This window comes from Lithobates pipiens, unplaced genomic scaffold (genome assembly GCF_037356315.1).
Source record: "Lithobates pipiens isolate NorthernLeopardFrog02 unplaced genomic scaffold, aLitPip1_a1.2 Scaffold_27, whole genome shotgun sequence".
Lineage (NCBI taxonomy): Eukaryota > Metazoa > Chordata > Amphibia > Anura > Ranidae > Lithobates > Lithobates pipiens.
In genome coordinates, this window is record NW_027507788.1 from 154,207,800 (window position 1) to 154,225,188 (window position 17,389).

At 46.2% G+C, this 17,389-nt stretch overlaps 1 protein-coding gene across 7 annotated transcripts in view; it reads right to left on the reverse strand.

Annotated features, from left to right (window-relative positions):
* Nucleotides 1–17,389, reverse strand: part of LOC143934248 (carotenoid-cleaving dioxygenase, mitochondrial-like) — a 132,056-nt gene that overhangs the window by 31,259 nt on the left and 83,408 nt on the right. For 5 of the 7 annotated variants that reach the window (XM_077457699.1, XM_077457694.1, XM_077457693.1 and 2 more), the window contains one exon: nt 6,646–6,857. In XM_077457699.1, the coding sequence (XP_077313825.1) occupies nt 6,646–6,835 (190 nt within the window). In that variant the 5' untranslated portion in view covers nt 6,836–6,857. Of the gene's footprint in view, nt 1–6,645; nt 6,858–9,287; nt 10,041–17,389 lie in introns of those variants that run through there. The other 2 variants (XM_077457698.1, XM_077457697.1) reach the window with 2 other exon arrangements.

Here is a 17,389-nt window from a genome sequence, read left to right on the forward strand (position 1 = left end):
GTCTGTTCTCCTGTCCATTGGATCTTTCAGATGGCTCATATCCTCAAAGGCCAGATCAGCCTGCTTTGAGACTTTGGACAGAGGGGCGTCTAGTTTAGGATTTTTATTCCAGACCGCCTCTGGGCTCTCATCAAAAGGGAACCTTCTCTTAAAGGAATTAGGAAAGAAAACCTTTTTATCCGGTTCAGACCACTCCTTAAGGATAAGGTCAGAAAGCACTTTATGTATCGGAAAAACCCTTGCTTTCTTTTTCCCCAGAGCCTCATACATCTCATGTCTGGATAACAGTTTCTTCCTCCTCAATTTCCAACGTATCATAGATAGCGCCCATTAGCTCATCTACTTCCTCAAGAGACAGCTTATACTTTGGGGCTTTAGATGTTGCTTGATCCTCTTCCTGATCAGAATCTGCATCAGAGGAATCAGGGCTAATCAATGTGGGGCTAGGCTCCCTGAAGGTAAACAGCTAGAGGCTCTATCCTTCCATTTTTATGTCTGAGCTGATGCCGGAGGTCTCTCTAAAAACGGTGATCATATATAGTCCATCACATGGAAAGAATTACTTGCCCTGGGATCCACTCAACTATGGAATGCTGAATCCAGTGCCTCAGTAGTTGGAACCATAAGCTACTGTTGACCCCTTAGATATAAGTCTATTCGGGTCATTTCCATCTGGTAAGCCTGTGCTTCTTAAGGTGGTGGGAGCTACACTGTGGTGGAATTGTTTATGGTCATATCAGATTGGGATTTTTTCTTCACCGAAGTTTGTTGGGATTCACATCTGCACATCTATTTTCATCAATATATGGACTTGATTGTTTATGTATTTATTTTCTTTTCTTTTTTTGAAGTTGTTATCCTCAGATCTGGGGTCATGTTTCACTAATAAGTTATTGTTATATGAATACACTATATTGGGTTTATATATATTCCTTTTTAGTATATATGCTGTTTACCTTCAATGTTCACTATTTTGAGTTGTCTTCACTGATTATTTTTGGACATTTTTTGATTATCACTCACTCACTGCACAGGAGATTGCTAATCACTTCAAAAACAAGATTGATACAATCTGTGATGAAATCTCCAGGTATCTCCCCCAGTTAAGACCCCACTACAACGGGTACTCTCAACACTCCCCTTATTCAAAACTGCCACTACAGACGAAGTTGCTAAACTCCTTTCTAACACCCAACCACCTGCCCCCTGGATCCTATTCCCTCTCAAACACTACAGTCGCCATCTGACTATACTACACTCTCTAACCCACATCTTCAATCTCTCCCTCACCTCTGGCATTTTCCTCAATGCTCTAAAACATGCACTGGTCACCCCCATACTTAAAAAGCCATCCTTGGACCCTACCAATCCTAACAACCTACGCCCTATCTCCTTGCTCCCTTTTTCCTCTAAACTCCGAGCGCCTGGTTTACAACCAACTGAGTGACTACCTCATCAAAAATAACCTTCTTGATCCCCTTCAATCTGGATTTTGCCCTCAACACTCAACAGAAACTGCCCTTTTAAAACTCACAAATGACCTACTAACTGCAAAAACCAATGGACACTATTCTGTACTCGTACTTCTGGACCTTTCAGCTGCCTTTGGCACGGTTGACCACCCTCTCCTCAAAAAAACTTTACTCCCTTGGTCTCTGTGACTGTGCTCTTCAGTGGCTCTCATCCCATCTATCCCAACGCACCTTCAGTGTCACTTACAATTCTACTTCCTCCACTCCTCTTCCCCTCTCTGTCGGAGTCCCCCAAGGTTCTGTTCTTGGACCTTTTATTTTCAGTCTACACCTCTTCCCTGGGTCAGCTGATATTCAATATCATTTCTACGCTGACGACACTCAAATCTATCTCTCCACCCCTCAACTCACTCAGTCTCCTCACGCATCACCAACTTACTAACAGACATATCTGTATGGATGTCACAACACTTCCTTAAACTCAACTTGTCCAAAACCGAACTTATAATATTTCCTCCCCAACGCGCCTCTTCCCCTGACTTCTGTCAAGAGTAATGGCACAACCATCCACCCATCCCCACATGCCAAGGTTCTAGGCATTCTCCTAGACTCTGAACTCTCCTTTCAGCCCCACATCCAATCACTTTCCAAAGCTTGCCGCCTCAACCTCCGAAACATCGCTAAACTACGCCCCTTTCTAACCAATGAAACCACTAAGCTCCTGATTCACTCCCTGGTTAACTCCCTCCTCATCGGTTCACCTTTGAATAGACTATCCCCCCCTTCAGTCCATCATGAATGCTGCTGCCAGACTCCTACACCTTACAAACCGCACAGTGTCTGCTACCCCTCTCTGCCAATCCCTCCATTGGCTGCCACTTGTCCAACGAATTAAATTCAAAATACTAACACTTACTTACAAAGCCATCCACAACTCTGCCCCCAGCTACATCTCTAGCCTAGTCTCCAAATACCAACCTAATCGCCCACTTCGTTCCTCCCAAGACCTCCTGCTCTCTAGCTCCCTCATCACCTCTTCCCATATCCGCCTACAGGACTTCTCCCGAGCCTCGCCCATCCTTTGGAACTCACTACCCCAATCTGTCAGACTGTGTCCAAATTTATGCACTTTTAGGCGATCCATGAAAACTTTCCTCTTCAGAGAAGCCTATCCTGCCTCCATCTAACAACTTCACTATTCTCTCCCATTAGCTCATCCCCCACAGCTATTACCCTTTTGTATAACTTGACCCTCCCTCCTAGATTGTAAGCTCTAACGAGCAGGGCCCTCTGATTCCCCTTGTCTTGAATTGTATTGTACTGTCTACCCCAATGTTATAAAGCGATGCGTAAACTGTCGGCGCTTCTTATTCTTATTACAGCAGCATATGTTTAGCGCTTACACTTTATATTTTGACATCTTTATAGCCCAAAAAAAAAAAATCCTAGTTTTTGCGTGTTGGCAGCTTTTTCCTATATTCTCGTTACTGCGCAGTGTTATTGTACATATATAGGGCTAGGCTCCCTGACCATACAGGGTTCCCCTGAGCTGGGTGTTGTAAAGCATGGGGAAGAGGAAATTGCAGTTCTATTAGCGGAGGCAGCTGAGCCTACATCAGTGATTAACTCCCGGAGGGACTTAAAAGTCAACGCCATTTCCACTTAAAAAGGAGCCCAAAAATTTAGCCAAAAGGGAATCTGCCTCAGATTTAAGCAAGCTTGCAATGCATTGCTTGCATAGGGCCTTGTTAGAGCCAGAGAATAACCTATTCCCACAATTAGGGCACTTTTTGCGGCCTGCCTTGTCTTCCTTTGGGAGCTCTTTAGCCTGAAAATAAGAAAACATTTTTAGCGTCAGCTCTATGTCCCTCCTTAGAATCACCACCAACTGCATACATCCTTACTGTGAGTTAACCACTGTGGGGCACTACAGATCCCAGCCTACAAACACCACAACTCCTTAAACCACCAGAGTAATAGCATGCCCAGCAGCCTACCTGGGATTGGCTGGTGCCTGCCTCCGCCAGAGTGTCCTGGGGAATAGCCTCCATGGTCCCCCTCTGCTGCTCCGGATCCCGCTGCTAGTCCTGTATCGCTGGACGCTGGTCGGGACTGCACAGGCACAGCGCTGGCTCTCCCTCTCCTCCCTGTGCCCTAGAGACCGAGAATCGGAAGTCTCGGCACGCAGTGATGACACGGTTCCGCCGGAAATGACGCTCGGCGTCTCCGACCCCACTGCAACAAGAAGCTGAGATGAAAGCTTCCACTCACCGCTCCTGGGGGAAACCGGCGTCATTCTGCCCCTGGCCACCTCGGCACTGAAAGGAGGAGGAGGGTAACGGGTCTGCTCCGGTTCAACTGGACGGTACCCGAGCCACAAACAAACAGGTATGGACCCTACTGTAGCCAAAAAACAGGACCCGGTCCCTTATGGCTTACAGATTCTCAGGCAGCCCCTAAGAGGGACCTCCAGGTTCCTGGCAACATGTTCCTCCGACAGAGGAAATGACTGACCAGGGACCACCTTTTGAACTGTGGCAATGTGTTTCCTGTGTCGATGGGAGGAGCTCCATCTCTCAGGGGCTGTCCTGGAAGAACACTTGGGAAATTGGGGGGAATTTGTAGTGGGAGGGGGATTTGGAGTGAAGGTGGGTAAAAGGATGTGTACTCAGAGGGGAAATTTGAGGGGTAGAGGATTTGTGCTGGGGGGGGGGGATTTGAGGGATGAAAGGTGGGATTTCAGCAGGGAGGCAGATTTGTATTGGGAGGAGGGGGGTTATGCTTATGGGGTAAGCATGCAGATTAGTGCTAAAAAAAAAATCCGGGGGTGGGGGGGGGGGGTTGCTCACATATAATGCCCATACATCTATGAGGGTGGGGGGGGGGGGCACAGTTTGGCATGTCCGCCCTGGGCTCTTGATGACCTTGTCCCGGCAGTGGATGTGGGCAATAATTCTGGGTCTAGTTAAGCTTGCTGTTTGAGCCACTGCTTTTCTCAGCTCCCCAGTGTTTCCTGTGCTCCTGTGTCTCCGTGATTCTGTTCCCGACCCGGTGGTGTTAGAAGCAGAAGTCAAATCCACTCCTGATTGACCGCTGGCTTTCACCACCGACTAAGTTTCCCGTCTGCTCCTTCATCTGTACTCCGTCATTTCTGGACTGATCTCATGTATTACCCCTGGCTTGTCTTCAGCTCTGGCTACCGGTTTGCCCCTACTGATGTCTGCCTGTCACCACTCGCTCAGTGGCTCATCCCAGCAACTACCAGTTTACGCCAGTTGACCAGCTCATCACCAACTATGCCTGGCAGACAGTGCACCTTTGGGCACGGCTTTCTCTGTGCATCACTCCCAGGGGAACACTGCACTTAGCCACAAGGGGTGCCCTCTCAGCCTCTTCGAAACCCGACACTGGAACAGTCCACAGTTAATGGCTGGGAGCCATGAACTATTATGAGCACAAATAATGGGTTTACTCACTGGATCCTGGTACACTGACATTGCATGGGTGCTGCTCCTTACAAAGTGGTCCAGCATTCAGTCCATAAGACTTCAAGGGCTGGCAGTCCTTCTCCTGTCTGCTCACAGATCAATTCCCACTTGGTAATAAAATGCAATCTCCTTTGGACTCCAGACAATTTAAAGGGGTTGTAAAGGCAGAAGATTTTTTTTTATCTAAATTCAATGCAACAACAAGCCATCTGTGCACAGGAGCCCCCCCAATACTTACCTGTGCCCATCTAGATCTAGCAATGTTGCAGGCAGGGGCAGACCTAGGTGTAAGGGCAATTGCCCCCCCCCCCCCGAATATATCACTGACTGCAGTGCAATCCTGACCCGAGTCTCTCTCAGTATCACCAGCTGATCAGCGGCTCAGAGAGAGACTCAATTATGCTGCTGCACTGAGGCGGATGGAGCTGTGCCGCTGGCTTGGACTATTTCCTGGTTGCTAGTGCCTAGCAGTCAGTGAGTCACGTTGCCGCTGCTGAGGAAAGCGAGAGCCCCAGCATTCAGAGTGGAGTCTTCTTCTGACCAACTCCATCCCTGAGTGAGAGTGTTGGCTCCACCCCCTCAGCTCCTCCATCTTCTCCACAGTCCATACTGCAGGCCTCTGCCCCTAAGTGGGTGTTGGCTCCACCCACCTCCTCACTCCATCTTCTCCAAACTGCAGAGTGGCATGAACCCAGGACATCCAATGCTGCCTGGAGTGCGGATAGACTAGTGCAATTACTGGATCCCACTCATCTCATTGCTCCTGCGACCTGCATGGGAACCCCTCTCCCAACCAGAGGTCCAGAGCACCAAAATAGTTTACCAAAAGGGAGTAAAAGAATGAATGTGTCAAATTGCAAAATAGGTGTGCCATGACTCATGTATGAAAAAAAAATGCCCTTAAAACTTGTTCAATGTTAACCCCTTCAGCAAGTTTTACCCCCTCCATGAACAGGCCATTTTTTTGTGATACCATGCTGCGTTACTTTAACCGAATGACAATTTCCCACAAATAGAGATTTCTTTTGGTGGCATTTGATCGCCTTTTTTTTGCAGAAAATAAAAACCAAAACACCCTACAGTTTTGAAAAATAATTTTTTTTTTACTTTTAATAGCAAAAAGTCATCAGTTTAGGCCAATGTGCATTTTTGGTTTGCACAAAAGTTAGTGTCTGCAAAATAGATTTATGGCATTTTTTTTTTTACTGGCGGTGATCAGTGATTTTTAAGTAAGCAACACAGAATTTTCTGGCAGTGCCCCTCCCGAGACTAGACTCTGGATCCGCCCCTGGTTGCAGGACGGTCTTGGCTGCCAGGGACTCCCCTTCTCATTGGCTGAGACAGCAGCACAGCACCATTGGCTTCTGCTTCTGTGAAAGTCAGTCAGCCAATGAGAGAAAGGGGGTGAGGCCATGGCACCATGTCTGAATGGACACAGGGAGCTGTGACTTAGCTTGGGTGCCCCCATAGCAAGCTGCTTGCCGTGGGGGCACTCAACAGGAGGGAGGGCCAGGATCACAAAAACATAAAAAACCTAAAAAGAGGATCTGGGCTGCTTTGTGCAAGTTCACGGCAGGCAAGTATACACTTTTTTACATTTAAAAAAAAAAAAAAAACTTTACAGCAGCCCAATACATACACTTTTTTTTTTACACACAGTCACAAATATTAAGAACATAACTTGCCTGGCATCTCAAACATTGATATGAAGCGCTGAAACAAACTCTTACAGGGATCTGGTATAGCCAAAGTTCCAAATTCAGACACTACAATCCTGTTCTCACTTTCATTGGACTTGTATGCATTGCTTTGAAGAAACTTGCTCATATAGGTTACTTTTCCGTCTACAATTGCAAATTTGTGCATAAGGGCCATGCCATCGAACCAGTGGTTAAAACTAGTGGAAAAAAAAAAAAAAAAAAAAAAAAAAAAAAAAGAAGAAGTTCACATTTAAAGCATCAATACATGTATACTTTTTAGTACCGCTCTAATGTTCCCATTACAGATATTAGCCAACATGACAAGAACTGCCGCAGATCGTATGAAACAACTTGTTAGGCTACAATGTGCTACAGAACAATTGCAACCGCACACAGGGCACCAACTCACTGTAACAAAAAATAAACCAACTCGTGTAAGATAAAAGAATTGAAGCTAATTTTTAAGTGTAGAATCCCATGTGCCAAGAATAAACAGAAGACTTGATGAAACATGTAGGGAGGAAGGAAGGAAGGAAGGAAACCAGAAGTATTAGGAATCCACTCGCTGGGTGATTTTAACCTATATGCGCATATTATGCAAGTGTAATTCTAATAAATGTGATTTGAGTTAATACATTATGAGGAGCCTTTGCTTGTCTGGTTTTGAAAGCACTATCTTGGGGACATAAGGAGAGACGTTATGATTTGTGGTGCATGTCAGTTGAGCTTTGTCAACCACTCTAAGGGGATCGCGGTTTGGTAAGCACACATCTTTACTAGTTTTGGTGATGGTAAATTCTGTCAGCACCTTTTGGGAATAAGGATAAGAATCTTCATGCTTTGGCACATTTAAAAATGGGAATTTCCTTTATTTGGAGAACCTTATTCACTTCAATTGATGGACACTATGGGGTTCATTTACTAAAGTCAAAATACACTATGCCAGGGATGTCCAAACTTTTTACAAAGAGGGCCAGATTTGATGAAGTGAACATGCACGAGGGCCGACCATTTTGCCTGACATTCTTTGAACCATTAAAATTCGCTCTAAGTGTGTTCGTCTGAGCACTAATACACTTCCCCACAAGAATTCTCTTGCCTTTGTGGCTGTGTGTGGTGAATGTTTGAACTCAAGTGTATTATTTGGATACAGCGTATTTATTGGCGTATAACACGCACCATCACTTCAGGGAAGCTTCAGGAAAAAAAAAACCTTACAATTTTAAATAAAGAACTGTGAAGCAAAATAAGGGTCAGTGTCCATCTGCAGACCCACCATTGCTAGGAATGCAGTGCCCACCATTGCCAGGGTTGCACCCACCATTGCCAGCAATTCACCCACCATTGCCGGGAATGCCGGGAATGCAGCCGCCATTGCCGGGAACGCTGCCACCATTTCCAGGGATTCACCCACCATTGCCGGGAATGCAGCCACCACTGCCGGGAATTTCACCCACCATTGCCAGGAATGCAGGCACCATTACCATCAGTGCAGCCATGGAGGGCAGGACGAGCGCTAAAGACATCCTACAGGAGAATCTCCTGTTTACACAGCGGCCTCTTTAAGAGAAAGTCCCGCCTCCTTTGATGGACAGCACAGTCGTCCAATGGCAGAGACGGGACATCCTATTATAGAGGCTGCCGTATAAACAGAATTTTCTTCTCCTGTGTGCATGGCACTCGTCCCGCCTCCTCCCTCCGAGGCAGCCGGACTAGATATCTTTTGTGGCCCCGGCGCTAGGAGATCGCCGGGGGCCACAAAAGATATAGAATATATATATATATATATATATATATATATATATATATATATATATATATATTTATATATATTTATATTCTATGTTTAAATAATCAGGCGGGCCGTTCAAAACCGGGCCGCGATTGGCCCGCGGGCCGGACTTTGGACATGCCTGCACTATGCACTTTGCAAAGTACAGTTGCTCCAGAGCTCTGTAAATGAGCAAAACCTCAGCCGACTTCGTCGTCCAATCATGTACAAGCAAAAATTCATTTTTCCTCCTTGCATTTGATAAGGCACTCTTTGGAAAGTGAAGTTTGACCTCATTTACTAAGCTATGGAGCAACTGCACTTCGCAAAATGCAGTCTATTTGCCCTTAGTAAATCAACCCCGTTTGCATTTTCTTGAATATAGTGGTACTGCACATATGCATTCTATAATTTAGAAAAAAAAAAAAAAAAAAAATTATATATATATATATATATATATATATATATATATATATATATATATATATATATATATATATATATATATATATATATATATATATATATATATATATATATATATATATATATATATATATAATTTTTTTTTTAGAGTTTATTGATTTAATGCAACACTGGTAATTTAAGTTATTAGAGGGGGTTACTTCTATTTGTGTTTGCTGCTTTCACATGTATTTTTTATGCTTTTTTGTGCAAGTTTACTTTGTGTTTATATTACATACATTTTTAAAAACAAATATTATAATTTTGTAGTGTCAATGGAGGTTATCTGTAAAGTGAAGCAGGTGTAAGCCATAGGGTGGATAGTACCAACCATTTCACGATTTTAAAAATGAATGCTTTTACTATTGATGAAAGACCAAGTTAGACTTACCGGTAACTTGTTTTCCAGAAGTCTTTCAGGACAGCACCTGAGAGATAGTGACTCCTCCCTCCTCCTCAGGAAACACCTTCTTTCTCCAAACTTTAAAGGGAGGCACCTCCCTACCACACCTCAGTTGTAGAAGAGAACCACCTGAGAGGATAACAGACTTACCCCTTAGGGCGGGACAACAGCTTGCAGGACCTTTCTGCCAAACGCTTGATCGCTGGCAGATGGGGTCCAGCCTATAATGTTTCACAAATGTGTGAAAACTCGACCACGTCGCCGCCTTGCAGATCTGTTCAGGGGTGGCATCAGCTCTCTGCCCATGTAGACGCCAGAGCCCTGGTTGAGTGTGCACAAATTCCTGCCGGAGGGGATAACCCTGCTTGGGAATATGCCTCTGAGATAGATAATTTCAGCCATCTAGCTAAAGTAACTTTAGAAGCCTGGAAACCCTTTTTATTTCCAGAAAAAAAAGTACAAACAGTGAATCTGAACGTCTGAAAGGCTCTGTCCTTTCTAAGTAACACAACAGATTCCTCCTGACATCCAACATGTGGAAAAGGGTCTCCTTTTGGATTAAAGCAAAAAGGTTGGAAGTACTATGTCCTGAATACGGTTCTGTACTGAAGCTACCTTCGGCAAGAATTTTGCATCTGTTCTAATAACTATCAGGAAAAATGGACAGATACGGTTCTTTAATTGATATAGCATTTAAAGTGCCTTGCGAAAGTATTCGGCCCCCTTGAACTTTTCAACCTTTTGCCACATTTCAGGCTTCAAACAAAGATATAACATTTTTATTTTTTGTGAATAATCACCAAGTGGGACACAATTGTGAAGTGGAACGAAATCTATTTGATTTTTGAAACTTTAATAAAAAAATGAAGTGGGGCGTGCAAAATTATTCGGCCCCCTTGCGTTAATACTTTGTAGAGCCACCTTTTGCTGCGATTACAGCTGCAAGTTGCTTGGGGTATGTCTATCAGTTTTGCACATCAAGAGACTGAAATTCTTGCCCATTCTTCCTTGCAAAACAGCTCGAGCTCAGTGAGGTTGGATGGAGAGCGTTTGAACAGCAGTTTTAGGCTCTTTCCACAGATTCTCGATTGGATTCAGGTCTGGACTTTGACTTGGCCATTCTAACACCTGGATACATTTGTGAACCATTCCTTTGTAGATTTTGCTGTATGTTTGGGATCATTGTCTTGTTGGAAGATAAATCTCCGTCCCAGTTTCAGGTCTTTTGCAGACTCCAACGGGTTTTCATCCAGAATGGTCCTGTATTTGGCTGCATCCATCTTCCCCTCAATTTTAACCATCTTCCCTGTCCCTGCTGAAAAAAAGCAGGCCCAAACCATGATGCTGCCACCACCATGTTTGAAAGTGGGGATGGTGTGTTGAGGGTGATGAGCTGTGTTGCTTTTACGCCAAACATATCTTTTTGCATTGTGGGCAAAAAGTTTGATTTTGGTTTCATCTGACCAGAGCACCTTCTTCCACATGTTTGGTGTGTCTCCCAGGTGGCTTGTAGCAAACTTTAGATGAGACTTTTTATGGATATCTGAGAAATTGCTTTCTCCTTGCCACTCTTCCATAAAGGCCAGATTTGTGCAGTGTACGACTGATTGTTGTCCTATGGACAGACTCTCCCACCTCAGCTGTAGTTCTCTGCAGTTCATCCAGAGTGATCATGGGCCTCTTGGCTGCATCTCTGATCAGTCTTCTCCTTGTCTGAGCTGAAAGTTTAGAGGGACGGCCAGGTCTTGGTAGATTTGCAGTGGTCTGATACTCCTTCCATTTGAAAATGATCGCTTGCACAGTGCTCCTTGGGATGTTTAAAGCTTGGGAGATCTTTTTGTATCCAAATCTGGCTTTAAACTTCTCCACAACAGTATTACGGACCTGCCTGGTGTGTTCATTGGTCTTCATGATGCCCTCTGCGCTTTCAACAGAACCCTGAGACTATCACAGAGCAGGTGCATTTATACAGAGACTTGATTACACACAGGTGGATTCTATTTATCACCATCAGTCATTTAGGACAACATTGGATCATTCAGAGATCCTCGCTGAACTTCTGGAGTGAGTTTGCTGCACTGAAAGTAAAGGGGCCGAATAATTTTGCACGCACTTTTCAGTTTTTTATTTGCTAAAAAAGTTTAAATTATCCAATAGATTTTGTTCCACTTCACAATTGTGTCCCACTTGTTGGCGATTCTTCACAAAAAATTTTAAATTTTATATCTTTATGTTTGAAGCCTGAAATGTGGCAAAAGGTTGAAAAGTTCAAGGGGGCCGAATACTTTCGCAAGGCACTGTAGCTCACTGATCCTGCGTGCAGAGACAATGGCAATCAGAAAAACGGTCTTTAATGTGAGAAACCTAAGGGGCGCCTCCTCAAGGGGCTCAAAAGGACCCCTTGTTAGAGACTGTAGGACTACCGACAAATCCCATCTAGGAAAAACCTTAAGAGGCGCTGGTCTAGACCTCTTGAGAGCTCTAAAGAATCTGATTACCAGCGGATCTGAGGCCACAGATCTTTCTAAGAACACTGTTAGTGCCGCTACCTGCACCTTCAGGGTACTAACTGCTATTCCCTTGTCTGCTTCATCTTGTAAAAACTTCAAGATGGAGACAAGGCTCCCTGGCACCTGGGTGGATGAAATACACCACGTTTTATAAAGCTTCCAAACCTTAGAGTAAATGACCCTTGTAACCCTTTTCCTACTTGATAAAAGAGTTGAGATCAAATGGCTGGAAAAACCCTTGCTCCTAAGGAGCTGCTTTTCAGAAACCAGGCTGCGAGTGCCAAGCTGGCCACTCCTGGATGATAGACACGATCTGTTACAGGGCCCAGTATGAGGAGCAGATGCCAACAAGGCTTGATTGTCAGTCCTAGAATGGTCGAAAACCAGGCCCTCTGGCCAAAAGGGCGCGATTAGTATAACTGGCACCTTTTCCTTCTGAATTTTCCTTAAAATTAACGGAATTAACTGAAATGGGGGGGGGGGGGGGCACGTAGCAAAGATGGAATTCCCATGTATATGCTAGCGCATCTGTGCCCAGCGACCCATCGTGACTGTCCAGGGAAAAGAACTGGGGGACCTGGGCATTCTCCTTTGAGGCGAATAGGTCCACCTCTGGTAGCCCCCATTTCCCGGCAATCATTGCGAAAACCTATGGGTTTAGAGACCATTCCGCTTAGGAAGTCCGCTAACCCGTTTAGATCCCCTTTTAGGTGGACTGCTGATAGTGACTACAAATGCCTTTCCGCCCACCGAAGGATCTCCATGGCCAGTACTTGGAGCGACCTGCTTCTTGTACCCCCCCTACCTGTTTAAATAAGCCACCGCCGTGGCATTGTCTGTTAGGACCTGAACAAACGACTCCAGAGCTAAGGCAATAGCCTATAGCTCCCTCCAGTTTGAGGACCTTACTGTCTCCTCTTTGGCCCAGGTTCCCTGAGTGAAAAACGTTCCTAGGTGGGCTCCCCACCCCCAAGAACTGGCGTCGGTTGTTAGTCTTTTCTCGACTGGAAAAGCCCAGACTAACCCCTTTGATAGGACATCCTGTCTCTTCCACCACCATAGAGACCTTTTCACCTGGGTTGGCACTCTTACCTCTGCCTCTAGGGATGCCACTGTGTGATCCCAAGATTTTAGAAGAACAGCCTGCAGACACCTGAAATGCAGCCTTGCCCACTGGACTGCTGGCACTGTTGAGGTTAGAACCCCCAAAGCTGACATAACCTGTCTTACTGTCAGATTTTGACTGGTCTGCAGCAAAGACACTGCACCGTAAATCCTGTCCTTTTTGTCTAAGGGTAGGAAGATCTTTTGATCCGCCGAATTGATTTGATACCCTAAAAACCGAATCTCCTGGGATGGGTTTAGGGAAGACTTTTTGAGGTTCAAAATCCACCCCAGAGCCTCCAAATGGCTGCGAGCTTTGCCTAGATTGATCTGCAATTCTTCGCTGGAAGGGGCGAAAAAATAGCAGATCGTCGAAATAAGGAATAACACTGATTCCCTGAAGACGCAGCAGAGCTAAAGCTTCTGTCATCACTTTGGTAAAAATTCGGGGAGATAATGACAGACCGAAGGGTAAGGCTCTGAACTGGAGATGATGAACCACACCCCCCCCCCCCCCCCCAACCTCACCGCCAGCCTGAGGAACCTCTGAGACTTGGGAGAGATCGGGACATGCAGGTATGCATCCTTTAAATCCACTGATGCCATAAAACAACCTGGCGTCAGAAGATTCCTGACTGAGAAAATCAAGTCCATCTTGAACCTTCTGTACCTGATGGACTCGTTTAAAGGCTTTAGGTTGAGAATCAACCAAAATTTTCCTGTCGGCTTTTTTTACTAGGAAGACATGCGAATAAAACCCCTCCTGCTGTTCTTGTAGCGGTGTCAGGTCACCTTGAGGCGAGGTGACAGGTGCACACTGCAAGGTTGTGGACCCTACGGCTGACTGCTGCAGACGGGGGACAGATCCCACTGGGGTTAGAGCGCAAGATTCCCTGGGGCATGGAGTCTAAGAGCAAGCAGGTGTTCACCAGCGCCTCCAGTGGTGAGGATGGACTTGGCTGCAACTGGCTCCAGGTCGCGACCCCCAGCTCACACCCACAGTAGACAACAGGAGGATAGGGATGGTGAGGGACAAAGCCAAGGTCAGGGCCACAAGCAGACAAGAATGGTCGGGTACACGCCAAAAGGTCAGGATCACAGGCAAACAGGGATAGTCAAGACACGCCAAAGTCAGTAACAGAAAACAGAAGCAGAGCACATGGCAGGAAACCGGAAGCTAACACAAAGGAATACACAAATGGTTGATCAGCACTGATGGCCTGCAGTGCACAGGTTAATATAGGGCTCCCTGATAGGGCCTGGGGTGGAGCCATGCTTAGAGGAGAGGTTATAAAAACCACCAGGTGGAAGTGGCTGACCTCTTAGTCTGAAGACATGGGGGAAGGTAAGCAAACACAGGAAGATCACTGCATAACCGTGACAAGCGGTACTTTGACTACTAGCCTAGAGGCGATTCAGTTCGCATTGTGCGCTATACATTTCATTCATTCATTCATTCATACTACACCCTGCTGCATCAGTTCCTCGAGAGAGGACTTCATAGCCAGGGCCCTTATCAAGTCCCGCGGGGTGTTTGTAATCAAGAACCTTCTTGGGGGGGGGGGGGGGGGGTTGTTGGCAAACGCGAGTGTGTAACCCTGCGAGAGAGTGGTCAGAATAAACTGATTTGAAGTTATCCCTGACCACTGCGGAAGAAATTCTTGTAGTCTTCCGCCCACCTGCAGAGACGAGTCCGATTTTTCAGCCTGTGTAGGACGGAAGAGAATTCCGCCTCTACTTTTCGGCTTCGGGCGGACCAATTTTTCCTTCTCCCCTGCAACTTACTGTCTTGATCCTGAGTTTTTTGAGGTCGAAAAAGACGTTTTGGTACCCATTTTTTCTTTTTGACCGGGAAGGATCTCTTTATCGACTGTCCTGTCAAGAATATTATCGAGGTCAGGGCTGAAAAGAAAGTCACCCGAAAAGGGTAGCCCACACAGCTTGTTTTTGATGCTGAATCACCGGGCCAGGTTTTAAGCCATAAGGCTCTTCTTGCAGCATTAGTTAAAGCTGCTGACCTGGCTTACATCTTAATTGCCTCAGCTGAGGCGTCTGCAATATAAGCAACTGCCACAGTCAGGGTAGGAAAAGAATCTAAGATTTCCTGTTTGGGGGAATCTGCAGCTATATGCGACTTTAGCTGGTTGACCCAGTATTCCAAATTCCTGGCTACACATGTTGTGGCCATTGCTGGCTTTAAATTGCTCATAACTGATTGCCATGATCTCTCGAGCAAAAGATCCATGCGTTTGTCCATCGGATCCTTCAAAACTCCCATGTCTTCAAAAGACAGATCCGTGGACCTTGAGACCTGGGAGAAGGCGGCATCCAGCCTGGGCACTTTGTTCCACACTGCTGCAGGGTCCTCCTCGAAAGGAAAATGCCTCGTGGGCTTTGGAGACAAAAAAAAAAAAAAAGCTTTTTCTCTGGATCTTGCCATTCTTTCCTAATGGCCTCAGAGATGACCGGATGAACTGGGAACGTTCGGCCCTTAGGCTCGTCCAACCCAGCATACATGCGGTCATGGAGTGATAATTCCCTTCTTTCCTCACTTAAGCCAAGGAGCCCATCTACCTCTTCAAGGGACAGTTTGAATTTAGAGGGGACCACCTCAGTCTCCCCCAACTCCTCTTCCGAATCTTTAACGGAAAGAGCAGGGGACTGCTTTTCCCTATCTGAAGGGTCTTCAGGCAGAGATTCCAACACTGGGATAGAGAACAACCCCTGGGAAGACTGAAGTGGAAGGCTGACTAACAGCCGGGTTTACTAGTGAGTCACGAAAATTCTGAATCGTGGCGTATAGCTCCTTTACAGAGGCAACCAGATCCTCACATGCAGAGGCTGATTCCTCTTTAACTAAAGTAGTAATGCAGGCACTGCATAAGGTTTTCTTCCAATTTTCTCCCAATTTGGCCCTGCAAGAAGGACATCTCTTCTTTGGGTCAGAGTTTTTAGCCTAAGAAGAAAAAAAAAAAAAAAAAAAAGGAAAACAGGGGACCCTTAGTGACACCCAGTCTCAGCTTTGATAAGGATCACCACACAGGTGCACTAAGAAGAAACCAGTCAGCCTCTAGTGCTGAGACAGGCCCCTTGCCACGGGGGGGGGGGGGGGGGAGAAAAAGACCAAAAGCCAGGAAAGGAAAAAAAGGCAGACTTTAACCGCTGCCTCCTACCTGGACTTTGCTGGTGCCTGTCCCCACTGCTGCAGACGCCGATTCTTCCATAGCAGGTCTGCAGAATTCCACTTGTGGCTTCACACGCCGCCTCCAAACTCCCATAATGCATCTGCACCGGACCGGAAGCAGAAATAGGCACCAGCTCCTGTCCTCCCTCCTGCGTCCACGCCGGAAACGAACGCTTTCACCGACCCAGTGACCCGCTTTGTCGTTTCCGGCGCGACCGCCGAAAGAACTTGGCGTGCGCCGCCGCTCCTACGAACATTCGGCCACTGAATCTTCGGCTCTCTCCGACCACTAAGAGGGGAAGAGGAGCCTGCTTGCTACTGCTGCCGAGGCCTGGGTAGGTCGGGAGGACAGCGGGTCCCTAAAGGAGGAAAAAGGGAAGGAAGCCTTGTCCCTCAGGAACACCCAAGAGACCTTGACTCCCTCCCAAAAAGATGTTCCCTCCGGGCCAGAGGAAACACAAGAACTGAGGTGTGATAGGGTGGTGCATCCCTTTAAAGTTTGGAGGAAGAAGGTAGGAGTCACTATCTCAGGTGCTGTCCTGAAAGACGCCTTGGGAAAAACATTTGAACAGTGTTCTGCTCTTGGGATTGAATGCTAAGCTGCATCCTCTTGGGAGCTGTCCAGAGCAGCACCTGTGTGAGTATTTATCAGGTGATGTGCAAAGCAATTATTCTTAAATTACAACAAATAAACCAGATCAATTTCCCAAGGAGTGGCACATGGTTTGTATGGCCAACTTAAAGAGGTTGTTAACCCACTCACAACTTTACATATTCCTCTGTAACAGGCGGCCCTGTCTTTTATAAAAACAAAGCCTTCTTACCGCATTTCAGAGTGGTTCCCCACCATCACGTGACCACCCGTCTCCTCCGTCTGGCTGACAGATGCAGAGGATGGGGCCTAGATTCCCCTGCTGACATCAGCTGGGATAAAAGGAGGTGAGCCGGCTGGTCGTGATCACAGGGAGCTGCTCTGAAACACGGTAAAGGCATTAAAAAAAAAAAAAAAAAAAAAAAAAGAGACAGGAGCTCCTGTTATTAAAAAAAACAAACAGGATTATATAAGATTTTACCAGTTATTACAGCAGCAGGAGGGGAGGGGCAGGTACTGTCACAGAAGCAGACAGGGAGCAAGGGGGGGACAGAGGAAGACAGTACAGCTGCGGATGACGGAGGCATGTAAACTCACCATGTGTCAGGGCTCAGCAGCCATGATGATATACTGTGGTCAGTTTACAAAGAGGAGGGCAGAAACAGGCAGAATCAGCAAAGGTATTTTAGGTGCTACAGGG